A 13,921-nucleotide genomic window follows, 5' to 3' on the forward strand; every position below is an offset into this window, starting at 1 on the left:
GTGCCGTCCCCGGGGCTCGGTGCCTTCCCCGGGGGCTCGGGCCCTTCCCCAGGGACGGACCCGGCGACGGGGCCTCGCGGCGGGCGCCATCCCGCCCCGCCGCCGGGGGGCGCCCTGGGGCTGAGGCCCATCGGCCCCCCCGTAGACTACAAGTCCCGTCGTCCCCCGCGCGACAGGAAGCGGCGGGCCGCGCCGCCGCGGGGCGCCCCTGGGAGTTGTAGTCCCGCCGGCCGGAAGCCGCCGCCCGCCGCGTCCCGGGTTGGCGGAGGGCGCGCGCGCGGCGGGACTACAAGTCCCACCCCGCCCCGCGCACCGGGGCGGCAATGGCGGCGGCGGCGCCTGCGCGCGGCGCCCTCCGTGCGGACCGCGCAGAGTGAATAATAAAGGTCTCCTCGGCGGTAGCGGCGGCGGCGGGAGCGGAAGGCAGGAGGCATGTCCAAGGGCCCGGTGGCGAGCGGCTCCGCCGCGGCCGGGCCGGCGAGCGCCGCTAGCGCGCTGCAGGCGCAGCCCGAGAAGCCGCAGCACTACACGTACGTAGCGAGAGCTCCCCGCCGCCGCCCGCCCGCCCGCGCGCCAACACGCGCCTGACGTCAGCGGGCAGCGTGCGGCACGCGCGCACGGAGACCCGCCGCCCGCCCGCGCGGCACCGGCTGGAACCGGCCCCAGCCGGCGCGGGCCGGCGGGTCCCGCCTGCGGGGGGGGGGGGGAGGAGGAGGAGGAGGGGGGGGCGGGGCGGGGGATGAGCGACTCCCCCTCCCCCCGCGGGTCGCGGCCCGCGGCCGACCGTGATGCACCGGGGCGGCGGGGCACCGGCGGCCTCGGCCTCCCCCCGGGGCGTTGGTGTTGGCGTTGGGGGGGTCCGGCCCCTGTGGCGGGGCGGCCGCCATGGCAGGTCCGGCCCCTGTGAGGGGGCGGCCGGCCGGTCGGTCGGCTGTCATCGCTGCACCCTGCCACCCTGTCCCCCTTGGCGGGGGTCCCCCTGCGTGCCCCCACGGCGGGGTGGCGACCCCCTTCCCCCCCCCCCCCACGCGTGTGTCACCTCGGGCGTGGAAGTGGCAGGCGTGGTGGTGGCACTCTGGGCTGTCGGGCTCCTCGGGTCCTGCTGCCCGGGTGCTGCTGTCACCGAGGTCCCCCAGCCCCTGAGGGGGCTCCTCGGGCACCTGTGGAGGGAGGCGTTGTGAGGAGACGGGTGCCGCGCTGTGTGGCGGCCCCCAAGGACCGAAACCCCACCGGCATGCGCCTCGCGTGCTGCCGGCCTGTCAGGGGTGGCTCGTCGCAGGGTCCCTCGTCAGGACAGGCGTCTTTGAGAAGTTGCCCACGAGCAAGCTACGGGAACGTTTTACACGTGTGTGAGAAATAGCCCCCGTGGGAAATGTTACCCGAAAATCACGAGAAGTGCTTGTCCTTTTCCCGCCTTTTCTTACACCGCTCGGGTGGAATTCCTCTGTGAAGGAAACACAGTTGGTGCGTATCACCTCCGTCACTGGAGTCGGTGCCTCAGTGAAGGCTTTTTTGCTGGAATGTGGCTTCCCTAAGCAAAAAATACCATTTCACTGCGTTGTCCCAAGGATATACGACCTCCTGGAGCTTGTGCTCTGTGAACTTGGCCTGTGATAAGTTGTTTGGGCTGGAAGTTGTGGCAATGACATTCAGTTCCCCTTTTCCAATAGGGATAACGAGGTGGATTGAGAGTGAGCGTTGTCTTTGTGAGGATGGGCTAGCGATGGACATATAATAGATGGAAATAGGTCAGGTGTTCCCTATCGTCCTTAAAAGAAGAAAGTTTGGGACTGTTCCTTGTGAACAAAATATGTGTGCCAAACTGTCTACCCTTATCATTATAGGGTGTTGTCCACATACAGAAAAAAGTTGTACAAATTACCCATATCTCTCCTTTGTGTTGATGCCCCCACCCATGATGAGAAGGGCAGGTTCAGAGTGTGGCCTGTGTTCTTTTAGTTTGTGTTTTCATAAGGTTGGTGATGGACTTCTTCCCTGCGTTCACACTATGATACAGGGAATGAAAAGAGCTGCAAGAAATGTAGAGGCATGGATCCATACAACCCATATGCCTGCTGCAGGGATCACCGGCTATTTGACATCCTCTTCCTTGAGGCTGTTCAGAATACCGAGTGTATGGCAGAATGAGGGCTTCTAGGTTTTATGTCTGTCGTGAAGATCCTGTTGTGATCTTCAGGGAGTTGGCAAGTCGCAGCCTTATAGGTTACTTTATTTCTGGTGGTGTCTGCAGTTAAAGTTTGACAGCTTTATAGGAGAAACTGGCATGAAGGAGTCTGCTAGGACTGTTGCTGTAGTGGTAAAAGAGGGTACAGGTGGAGTACAGAGGGAGGTGGAGCGACACCAAAGACAGAGAAGCAATCGGTCAAAAGCGAGATGGGGAAAAACCCAGGTGGCAAGGAGGTGAGGTAGAGAGATTGTAAGTACGCTATGTAGGGCAAGACAAAGGTGATAATATGGCTGAGCATGACCATGGAAACCAGGATATCAAAGATTAGGAAAGAAACAGTGGAAGAAAGAGTTCAAGAAATGGGAGAAGGGAGATTGGGACCCGCTAGCTGAAAATGACAGAGGACCAAAATGGGACAGTGTGGAGCAAAGGTGCTGGTGCAATTAGCTTCTTTCCAGAGGGTAAAACTTGTATTTTCAGATGGATGCTAAAAATACTTCAGTGAAAACAGTTGCGGAGAAGCTGAATAACCATAAGTGAAGGATGGGTTTGGGGGCTGCAGAGTGCTGACAGCGGGATGCGAGCCATACTTTGAAAGTCTTGGATTTGTACACTAGGTCACATCATACTGTAAACCTCCTTCTGATAACATATGGGAACTTACGTGGTGGTCGTTGATGTGAACAAGTTGTATGTTGTCACAATGTAAATATTTTCTTCCTTTTTTTTTTCCTTAAATATAGTTTGTTTCCTTAAAATGACATGAAGGTTACAAGTTGTAAACTCAAGTAAGCTTAATTATCTGCATACTTTGTTCCCTGGGGACAGGCAATCTGGTGCTGGGGATCTCTGTCTTGGAAAGTTTTGGTTGTATTTGTTAGGAAATGTTCCAATTTCTGTATTAGTGTCGATTTCTAAAGTCTTGGTATTACTTGCATGAGATTTTTAGGTACTTTGAACTGCATTTCTAGATCCTGTCAGGAAGCCTTACTTTTATTCTAGATGTACAGCAAAAGAAAATCTGGAAAAAAAAAAAAAAAGAATTAATGATGCTATCTCACACCTTTGGCACTGTTTGCTAGCAGAAGAAGAGCCTAAAAAACCCCTTCAATTGTGTCCTTGGTAGCAGTTGTAGCATGCAGCTAGATACTCCTGGAGACCAAGTCATTCTGGTGTATGCCAAATTTTGCTATTTAATTATGAATGGTGTGTTTCTCATCTGGGGATCTGGTATTCTGTTTGTAGAATTCAAGCAAGTAATGAAATACTCAACAACTGCTGTTGTGTTCTCTCTGGGTTGCTGGATTAGAGATTTCTGCATGTGGCTGTTCCTTGTGATCCCGCAGCTCCCGTAGCAGGATGAGGTCAGTGTATTCCTCCGAACAAAGGGGTGAGATGGGCTCGTTTCTGGGGTACCTGCGGGCTGGCATGGCTTTGATCTGCTTCGGACAATGTGCTGTGCAGGGGTTAGTTGATTGCTCATAGTGGGAAGTGGATTTGGTTTGGGTACGCTCTGTCAAACCTCAACCAAGTAGTGACTTTGCACCGTTTTTTAGCTCTAGCTGGCATGGTTATTTTTGTGTGTATCTATCTCTGTCTTTAATGTGTTATCTACAAATGTGGATAGAGGCTGAGTTCAAAGAAACTGAAAGCAAGCGATCAGTCACTTGGAGTTGTAGATACCGAGTACTATCGTGTAGTTTTGTTTGGTACAGTCTATCCATTTGGCTGTTGATGTCTTCATTGGTTTTCAGACTGGACTCTTTAATTGTGAATTGTAAAGATCGTATCCACTGCTTGGGTATTTATTGATCTGGCAGAATTTAGATAAGTGAAAGTAGAGCAGTCCTTTGTTCACTGTGCATTCACCTGAAAGTCAGACAGTTTAATAACTCTGCAGGAAAGCAAATGTTCGGGTGAAGATAAATTAACCTATTTAATAAAAAAAACAAAGAGTGCCTTCATTCTAGTTTATTGAAAGTACACACGCTCAAAAGCAGTGTCAAAAATGCTCTGATTTATGTGATAAGCTCTTTGGGATACAGATTTGTTGGGCATAACCCAGATCATAGCTACTGAAGATAATTCTCTTAAGTGTGCCCGTCTTAAATATGAGCAGCCATCCTGTAAATAAACTTCAGGTTTCCGTGTCCCCACAAGCTGTACCCTCACTTGAGTTCTGGACCGAGATGCCTGGGAGCACATCCTGTCCTCCTTTGTGCTACAGCAAGATAAGCTTTGTGATTATGCCTTTGCAGCGTAAAAGACAAAAAACTTGTCTTCCCTTTTGCACGAGGGAAGGAATTGTGGGAAATTCCTGAAGGATTAGTACCTTGTAAGTAGTGCTAGAACTGCATCCGCACAGTTGGTCGTGCTGTCATGTTAGCGACTGCTGGCTTGCACTCACCCAAGCTTTGTCTTGCAACCATTTCGATGCCAGCCATTTAGAGGTAGAAGGACTAGTGCACTTGAGTGAAGGACATTTTAAGTGGGGATGAAAATCAGGTTGGTGCAATGCTTTAGTTATAGCTCGAATCAAAGACATTTTTGTACTTGGCGTGTTGTCGAGTAGTGCCTTGTCTGGTGGTTTCTCAGCCTTAAATAGGAACTCTGATTAGGACAGTGATAGAAATAGGGGTGAAGAAGAAATAAAAATAGCAAGCTCATAGGTGGACTTGGATTTCAATGGCGAGCTTGCACACACAGTCTTATGTATCTCAAAATCTTATGTTTAAATTCTTACTCAAAACCAACGGCACACAAACACGCACCTCGAAGCATTTGTAGTAGCTGTAGTAGAGTAATCCTTATCTTCTTATCAGTGGACAGTGTCTTATCACTGGCAGGGGGAACATAGCATGTCTGATCTCAAATGTGCAGACTGACTGTGCAAAGAAACCCCAAAACCAGATGTGTAGCTAACACTTTTTCAGAGTTTTTGCTTTTTTTTTCCTAAGTGGCTTGCTCTTCTAGGACCCTTGTAGCATTTGTCTGCATAGTCTGTTAGATTATAGTTTTGATGTGCTTGAATTGGGTGGTTTTCACAACCTAGCAAATATGTTTAGGCTTTTGAAATTGTTTTTAGAAACGGTTTGTGTTCTTTTTAAACCATCAGAACTCTTAAAATAACATACTGTTGCCCTAATTCTGCTTTGGTTTTACTGGTGACAGCCCTTAGATCAATATGATGATATGGACTTAGACAAAAATAGAAACTAGCCCTGTTGTTTAAACAAAAAAACCCCAAACAAACAAAAAGCAACCAAACAAAACACCCCACAAACAACCCAGAAAACAAGAACAGCAACAGTGGGGAAATAAAACCCCACGCATTTTTAGGTTTCAGGTTTGGTAATACCCTTGGAGATAGTTAGGAAAGCACAGAATAAGTCAGTACTTCTAACCTGGGGACTTATGAGCAGCCTACTACATCATTACCTGTAAATGTCAGCTTATCGGGGAAGTATAAGCTGGTTATTATTGCTCTTTTTTAAGTCTGTGTAAACTTCACTGAATACAAGTCCACTGGAAACTGTTATTAGGAAGTGTGAATAGTTACAGGAAGTTGGAAGTATAAAGTACTGGAGTGTGAACAGGAAGAGCTGCCTTCACAGTATGTGCTGCCTTCACAGTATGTGCTTACCACCAAATACATACACTGAAAAATGACACTTTAGATTTTTTGTTCTTCAAAGGATGAGTGTTGAAAGACTGCAGCTTGAGAGATGGGCTAGTGGGCAGTGTGGGTTGTCTGGGCCCGATCAGTACAGGCTCTGTGCAGGACTGCGCTGTCCTGCTGATGAATGCACATGTTGAGGCAATAAGGTATTTCCCCCTTGTGTTGCAGTGAGACTGGAGCTGTGGTTTCCTTGCTACATTTACACTTAAGTGAGTACTTTTGGATATAAAAGTGGCAGGTAATTCACGTATAGGTAACTGCTCTGTAGGTGGCATATAGATATTTTGCAGAGTGAAAAGCTTCATATGCTGCTTTGACATTTTCAGAATTAGTTTTGGTCTGGCAAGGCTTGGTATTTCAAAAATCGGAAACTCTGTGAAAGAGGAGAGGGATTCAGTTATGCAGAATTGTTCCAACTTGGAAAATGGTTCTTTCAATTTTTTACTTTAAAATAAAGTACTATGTTAATGTTCATACATTGTTTACATTAGCATATAGAATAATTTTGTGTGGCATGGGAGACAAAATTAACATTGATAATTCTTTTAGAAAACCTTAGAGCTTAAGAGTTTCCCATTATATCACTTTTTCTCATTCTGTAGGTTTACATATTGTCTAATATTTTTTTATATTGTGTGGCTATATTTTAAGTAAAATTCTGTTGGAATTCAGTATTTTATTTTCTCTAGATCTGTTCTTTCCACCAGAATAAGGTTTTTCTAATTTCTATGAGCAGCTGAAATGTGCAGCCTTCTTGTTACAAACGGTCTGACCAATGTCCTCTGGAAAATCTTCCTGCAGTGCATTACAGCATTGCTGCCTAGCTGTTCACTGGATGTTACTGCCCCTGTAACAACGTGGCAGGAGGGAATGTGTCAGTACATCAGTTAATCATGCTTATTGTGTAGCATATTAGCATGAGCTAACTGTCGCTGGTAGACTGTATTAATATACCAGGCTGTGAACTGGGGCAGCCAGAGAGCAGGCACACATTCCTTTCTGTTAACCCTGTCATAAGGAGCTGTAATTTCTGAGAGAGGAGCAAAATAAAGAGCTGGAGCAATCATGTCTTAAATTGCTGCATTGAGGCTCATGAGAACCAGCTTGTCAGGACCCTAAGAGCTATGTTCATTTTCAGAGGATGCTGAGGTGGTGTTTTGTTCCTTCCGTTAACTTTTTCTTCTTGCTTTCTAAAAACTTCATAAATCTTTTTGAAAGCACAAGAGGCAGGGCTGAAAGAGATGGTGAGAAGTTACCTGGTCCATCACTTCGCCTAATGGAATGACCTACATCTAAACGGTTTTTAAGAATTTTTTTGTCTAATTGTTGTTGCTTTTTTAATATTGTGTTAGTTAGTTTACTCCTTAAAAACTCCTTAAACTAAATCTTGATGAAATCGTGGACTACAAGAGGAGACAATCACAGAGGTTGCTATCTTATAAAGGCTTTATATACTCTATAAACTTTTTGTAACATTCAGCAGATCGCTTGCAAATCAGGTACAAAGTTGTTACTGAAAGCTATGCACAGAGCCAGTCAGCAGATCCCCTAATGTCCTAAATTAATGAATGGTTATGTGGCAGCAGGCTGTAGAGGAAGTACAGTTTCTTAGCTGCCTTTTTTCTCTACTTTATTTAGAGAGAGTTTGTCTTTTGTATCAGGGCAATCAAAAATACAAAGCCTCACCAGAAGGGTACACAAGGAGATGCTAAAGGCTTGTACTTTCTCAGACTCCACCTAGTGATGACAGCCAATTTAGATGCTTGTGATAATTTTCTCAGCAATCTCTGTCTTGTGTATTTTGATCAGTGCTTGATGCAGTTAATACCAGTTTGACATTTGAAATATCAGTTGGAATGAATGTTCTCTTAAAATGAATACCAACAATTTCTTCTCTTCTTAGGTTTGTTGCAGGCTGTCTTCTGACTCACACACCTTCAACCTGCCGTAGTGTTCATTCAGGTTTAGAAGGTTATTGTTACTACAAGAAAAGTTCTAGGTTTTCTTTGAAAGAAATATTTCAATTTTAAGTGCTAAAGTGCAATGATGGCAATAAAAGGACTAGCTTACTGAGATGCTTGATACTGGCCTGATTCTTATCTCTTATTCGAAGTCAGAGATGTTTAATTGAATATAGTTGTCCGAACACTGGCAGAAGAGGAACTTAAACCAAGTTTGTGGTCAGACAAGAAAAAATCTTAGCCCATCCCTAGCTATCTGTTGGTCAAAAATTGTAAATACATTTTAGTAGAGCGTACTGGCTTATTGAGAATGATGGCACTGTTAATTACAGTTAAGAAATTAAAGTTGGATTGCTTTTTATCATTGTATGCCTAGAATTTCTTTAGATTAATATGCGGTCATGCACATATGGAAAGGGAATTAGTTTCTTGAAACTATACCTGATGAATATCTGCAAAAATCTGAATTAATTAAAGTCAATATTGTTATACTTGTTAGCCTTCATCTTCAGCATGTCACCACAGTTCAAAAAGAAGCTGTCAGTCCATACCCAATATGCTCAGAGGTGATTTTTCTCCTCTAATTTTCAATAGACTGTGAGGTTTCATTAATAGCACTTGAATATTGCCATCATAGCCGAAATAAAAACAGCAGATGCCTCAGGGCAATTGTGCTGCTTTACAGCAACAAAAAATAATAATATTGTTTGCACGGTTAAAATATCTTGAGAGTGCCACCAGATTTATTCATGTATTGATTAGTCAGAATGGAAAATGAGAAGCCTGGGATTTGACTGCTTTTCCCCTGGGGGAGAGCTGGTATACGTCTTCATGTCAGCCTACCTGTTTGAAGCTCAGTCTGGTGTGGGGTCGTGTAATGGTGCTTCTTTGGACCAGTCTATCTGTGTGTATAGGACTTTTATTCTGAGGTGTGCCTGCCTTATGGAGTGTCAAAAGAGTCCACTGGGCTGTAGCAGACAGGGATGAAGTCTGATTTGAGTGCTGAATGGAAAAGAAAATCGATTGAATGGCTAACATTGATTTCTTCAAAATCAACCAGTAAGAGTTGGCTTCTATCTTTGTGCTGGCACATGTGTTATGGGATGCAGGTTCATGCTTGTTAGATAATCACCGTGTTTTGTTTCAAACTCACAACAGAAAATGTCTGTTCACAAATGTAAGCCTTTTCCAAAGAGGCTGCTGCAAACATGGTTGGCATTTAACCTGAGAAGAAGCAGATGCCATTTCATTTTCAAATGTAGATTGGTCTGGATGAGAGCACTATAGATCCGTCATTTCTTGCAGGGTTTTGGTTTTCTGGTTTTGGTCCAGTGTAAGTATAGACCTTCAAACAGTTCACATACTGTCTTAAAACTGTTGTGAGTATGGGGCTGCAATTGATCTACGAACTGTTTTTTAAATCATGAGGGTTCTTGGTGTGGTTAGGAGAAGGCAGGCTACTGTGCTCTGTTTCTGAAGCACCTCTTGTGAGACAAGATGTTAAAGGTTAGCTGCCTAGAAATGCTCATGAAAACCTGTAACTGAAACCCTGAGTTATGTAATGGCATGTATGGAAATAACATTTTTCTGAATTAGACTTTACGAATTCTTGCATGTGGGATGTTTTGTTTTAGGGAACTAGCAGAGTGAGTAACACAAGTTTTGAAACGGCCCAGCCCTGTTTCCAGCCTTCACTAGTGTTTCTACAGTTGCTAGCCCTCGGTATGCTTTGTTAGTGATTGAATCGATGGTGAGAGAAGTACAGTGTGGGAAAACTTTACTGGGAGCTGGAACTTTTAATTTTTACAGCACAGGTCATCAGTGTATTATTCAGACCTTAATTCATTGTAGTCTAGCACAGCAAACCTGATGTGTTAACTCCATTTGAACCCTGCCTTTCTGCAGACATTCTCCATGTGTCTGAGGCTACAAACACTAACGCTAGGATAAAGAAGCATCACCTGTCTAATCCAGTTAATAAGAGATAGAAAATTTATCAGGATATAAGCTGAATAAATGACCATAATAGACAAGTCTGTGGATGGATATTTTGCAAAGTAATTAATAGTAAAATATTTAACTGCTCATATTTAAGCACATGTTGATACATTGTGCTGACAATGAAACCAGGTATAACCTTCAACAGTGTACAGCTGTCTGGATGCAGTAAGAGCCGGTATTTTCACTGAAACAGTTGGGCTCAACCCACATGTTATTGAAAAATAATTATTTCAGTATGATCCTGTTTTCATAGACTCAGCACTTACACAGGTGCTGTAGGGAAGAATTCATGGCAGCTAAATAGTTTGTAGAGCAGAAACCAACCCACAGGGTGATGAGGGTTGTCTCAATTGGGGTTGGTCCATGTTTGAAAACAGGGAGGTGTACTTTAGGCACAGCTGTGTTGTTCACATAAACCAGCAGTGTCAAAATGAAAATATGTCATTTAAACTTGGGAAAAAGTTGGCTGTGTTTTTAAAACATTGCATGAACTGTCTAAATGCTTAGTTAATTTTGAGGTCATGTCAAGTAACACATACTCATGGCCAACTAATTTGGGAGAAAAGAGATCAAACTCAGGGAAATGTGAATGTAAACTCAAGGCTTTCTGCAGAGTTCTGGATCTTGCTGAATGGCTTTTAAGGAAGCATCTCTGAAATGTAGTGCATTTAAGTGTTTGCATATGCCCGTGCTTGGATTGTTTTAATTAAAAAAGGTGAAAGCTCTGTGTAAACAAACACTTGTGTTTAAAATGGATTTTATTGGTATGGCTTGATCATATACATTTCATGGTCCACTGACGCAACAAGTTTATGCTTTTTAAAGAGAGCACACTGCCAAAAAAATGACTCAGATTGTTTTATTTGTTGGGTTTGAATGACACAACTCGATGTATGCCAAGCCTAAGGGATGCACAGCTCAAGGGAAGTCTGAATAAGCACCTCTTTTCCCTGACACCCGCAGACTGTAACGCAATTGTAGTTCAGTGGAGCTCGTGTCTTGACTGTTCACAAATGTGATAAACGTTCATTTTATTGAGTTAACTCTGAGTTGAAAGCCTTGATTTTCTTTCCTCATCAAGACACAGCATTGGTGAGCTACTTAGCTACAACATGGTATTTCTCTCAAAACAGAGCCATTTTTGCTATAACTGTGGAAACCAAACAATGTTTTGCCTGAAACTGGTGCGAGGCTGTCTTCCTGTGATGGGCTGGCACCATGCTGTAGTGTTTCTCTTTGTTTTTCCTTAGGTTTTCAGTGTAGACAAGACACAACTGTTTGTCTGACATTTTTCTTTTAACTGAAAAATGTCCTGATCATTTCTGATTGTTGCCAACACGTGTCATTTTTAGCATGAACTTTTGCGGTCAAAGTTCTTATCTATAAAGTATTGGTAGTAGATAGATCTTTCGTTGTGGCTGAATTGAATTAGTTGCATTGTTGTCCACCCCATGATCTTTGAAATCCAGAAATAGAGTTACAGTAACGATCAGGTTACTGTTGAATATGACTATTGTACTTGTTGGTGTGTTATCCTTAGTTTTCTGTAATCCAGCAGTTTGTACGTTAGCTTCTGCAGTACACACTATCCTTTAGCATTTATTTGCAAGCATCCAGCTCAACTTTACTTGCTAAATCGATCAGATGCCTAGAAAAAGGAAAACTTGACTGCTGCCTACCTATTTCTGTAGCAAAAAGTGGGGGAGCTGTGGGCTATGGATGTGAGCAGTTGTCTTTCTGATCTAAGGTACACAACGAGTTATGTGAACTCTTAAAACAAAAAAACCTCCACAACCAAACAAGCCCAACTCCATGCATCTGTAATAAGTCTTTCCAACTCTCACTTTATTTGCCCTTAGACTGACATTATTGTCAAGCTCTAATGGAGAAGGGGAAATCTAACAGCTTTAAAATCACACAGTGCTGTCTGCTGTGTGACCTTTTTCCAGTTGATGGTTCAATTTATTTAGGTGATAAAGAAAACACTGAGGCATGTGAAGTCTATCTTCTTGACAGATGTGAGCTTACTGAAACTTTTTCCTCATCCTTTTTTCCTTCCCCGCATTCACAGTCAGCCTTTTGTTTTTATAAAGTGATCCATATATTTTTCTTTGAGATTTAAATGCTTTCTAATCTTTTCAAGGTTTACAAAACTGCACCTGGCTGTTGAGGTTATGGAAAGGCAGATAGAGTGATCATTGTTGAGATGTACTGAAAGAGATGTTTGCATTTTGTGTCAAGTGATGCATGGCATAGGCAAAAGCCTTGGTGTGAAGTGTGAGGGTTTGGTCAGATCTGTGAGGTTATTTACAAAAATACCATTAAATATGGAAAATGGGGAAATATCCAATAATGGTGAGCCACAGTAACTGATAAAGATTCCTGGTAAAACCTGGTCAGAACTTTTCCTGAAATCATGATGAAAACCTTCAAGGTTGCTGCTAAAAGTGTTTGTTATTGTTTGATATTCAGCAGTGATTGGTGTGAGGCTCTGTTTCAATATTAGATTTCATCTGCCAGTAAGTAAAAAAAATATTGTTTATTGAAACAGACTTGTCTTAACTACTGCTCTTGTTAGAAGGATGCTAAACATTTTCGTGCAGAGGTTTAGGCAGGCTGTAAACGAGGCTGCTGGTAGTCTGCAGCTGTCGGTTGAGGGATTTGGTTGCCTTGTGTCCACCCCTGGGAACAAGGAACTACAACTCCTATGAAGTTAGATTGTTTGTTTGACTTTTTTCTCCCAAATCCCAAGAAATCTTGAGAGTCGAAGGCTATGTTCCCTGTCAGGAAGCTTGCTTTGCATTGAAATGCCAGCATTTTCTAAGATGTCATGGGAATGCTGGTATCAAACCCTTTCTCTGAATTATTTTGGAACAGCACTATTCTTTAAATCCCCATTATTTCCTCACCCCTCCACCCCCCCCCACCCCCCCCTTTATTCTGGAACATCTTCTTTGCCCTAAGAGCAAAAACTCCTAAGCAATGTCAGAACTGCATATCATGGGTTTTCTCTATCAGTAATGATATGTTAAACGAAAGGTGCATTAGCAGGATTTTTATTGAGTATCCTGTTGGAATAAGTAGATTCTGTCATGCACCACTGACTCATTTCAATTGGAATACCACAGTTCAGTAAAAGAAAATAATTGAGTCATGGGCTTCTTACTTAAAGTGTGTCTGATATCATCTTTTGCAATAAAATTTTATGAGGGTGAAATGAATTTAGAGAGCTGATTAAATATGGACAGCTCTTTTCCTCTTGTGGTGGGGTGGCTCTTTGAGCTTAAGAAGAAAATAGCAGTTTTGAAAATATTTTCAATAGATAAGCATTATTGAATTAGAAACATCTATATCCATGGTTAGATATTCTCTCCTGGGTTTTGCAATGCTGCCTACTTTGCAGGCAGTCTGTTGGGTAAGCACACCCTGGTTTACTTCAGATAATTTTATCCGTGTTAGTTCCAACCACTAATTTAAACTTGAAAGCTAAGCTGGTGATTTTTCTTTCTTTTTTTTTTTTTTTTTTTTTTACCCTAAACTGAATTAGGAAAACTTTCTCCATCCTGCTGTCTGGACAGATCAGTGCCAACAGGAACTTGCAGCAAAGGAAAGCTGATGAGCAGCTGAGAGCAGTGACCTCTGTCATTCAGGCTGCATTTTTCAGGAAGGATGTCTGTCTACAAGAGAGGTGAACTGGGACCACCTGAAACTTTACAAAGAGGTCTATGGCCTCATGTAGTCCTGTCTGAAACAGCAGGACATGACTGATATAAAAGTGCCGGCAAAAGTCCCCAGCATTCCCATGTACTTTTGTGCCGATGAAATTAATACCTTTGCCGGTGTGATCCTCTGCTGAGAGAAGGCAGACAGGACTAAAATAAATGGTAATGGCAGAAGAGCATTTTCTTGCTGATACCTGAAATTTTATCAGGAACTTAAGCCTTGGTTTAAAAAAAAAACCCGAAACCAAACACTTTCTTTGTAGATTTCTTAACTAGATTTGCCTCTGTGTGCTGTTTTGGACAGCGGCTAGTACTAAGAATCTTTATATAGCCCTGAACTAGTATTCCTAATATCGTTGCTAATAATTAG

General features: G+C 43.5%; 1 protein-coding gene across 5 annotated transcripts in view; it reads left to right on the forward strand.

The window, feature by feature from the left end:
* Positions 1–336: 336 nt before the first annotated feature.
* Positions 337–13,921, forward strand: part of UNK (unk zinc finger) — a 45,620-nt gene continuing 32,035 nt past the window's right edge. For 3 of the 5 annotated variants that reach the window (XM_052808824.1, XM_052808828.1, XM_052808825.1), the window contains exon 1: positions 340–530. In XM_052808824.1, coding sequence (XP_052664784.1) covers positions 433–530 — 98 coding nt within the window. In that variant the 5' untranslated portion in view covers positions 340–432. Of the gene's footprint in view, positions 531–3,532; positions 3,553–13,921 lie in introns of those variants that run through there. The other 2 variants (XM_052808826.1, XM_052808827.1) reach the window with 2 other exon arrangements.

This window comes from Harpia harpyja, chromosome 14 (genome assembly GCF_026419915.1).
Source record: "Harpia harpyja isolate bHarHar1 chromosome 14, bHarHar1 primary haplotype, whole genome shotgun sequence".
Taxonomy (NCBI): Eukaryota; Metazoa; Chordata; class Aves; order Accipitriformes; family Accipitridae; genus Harpia; species Harpia harpyja.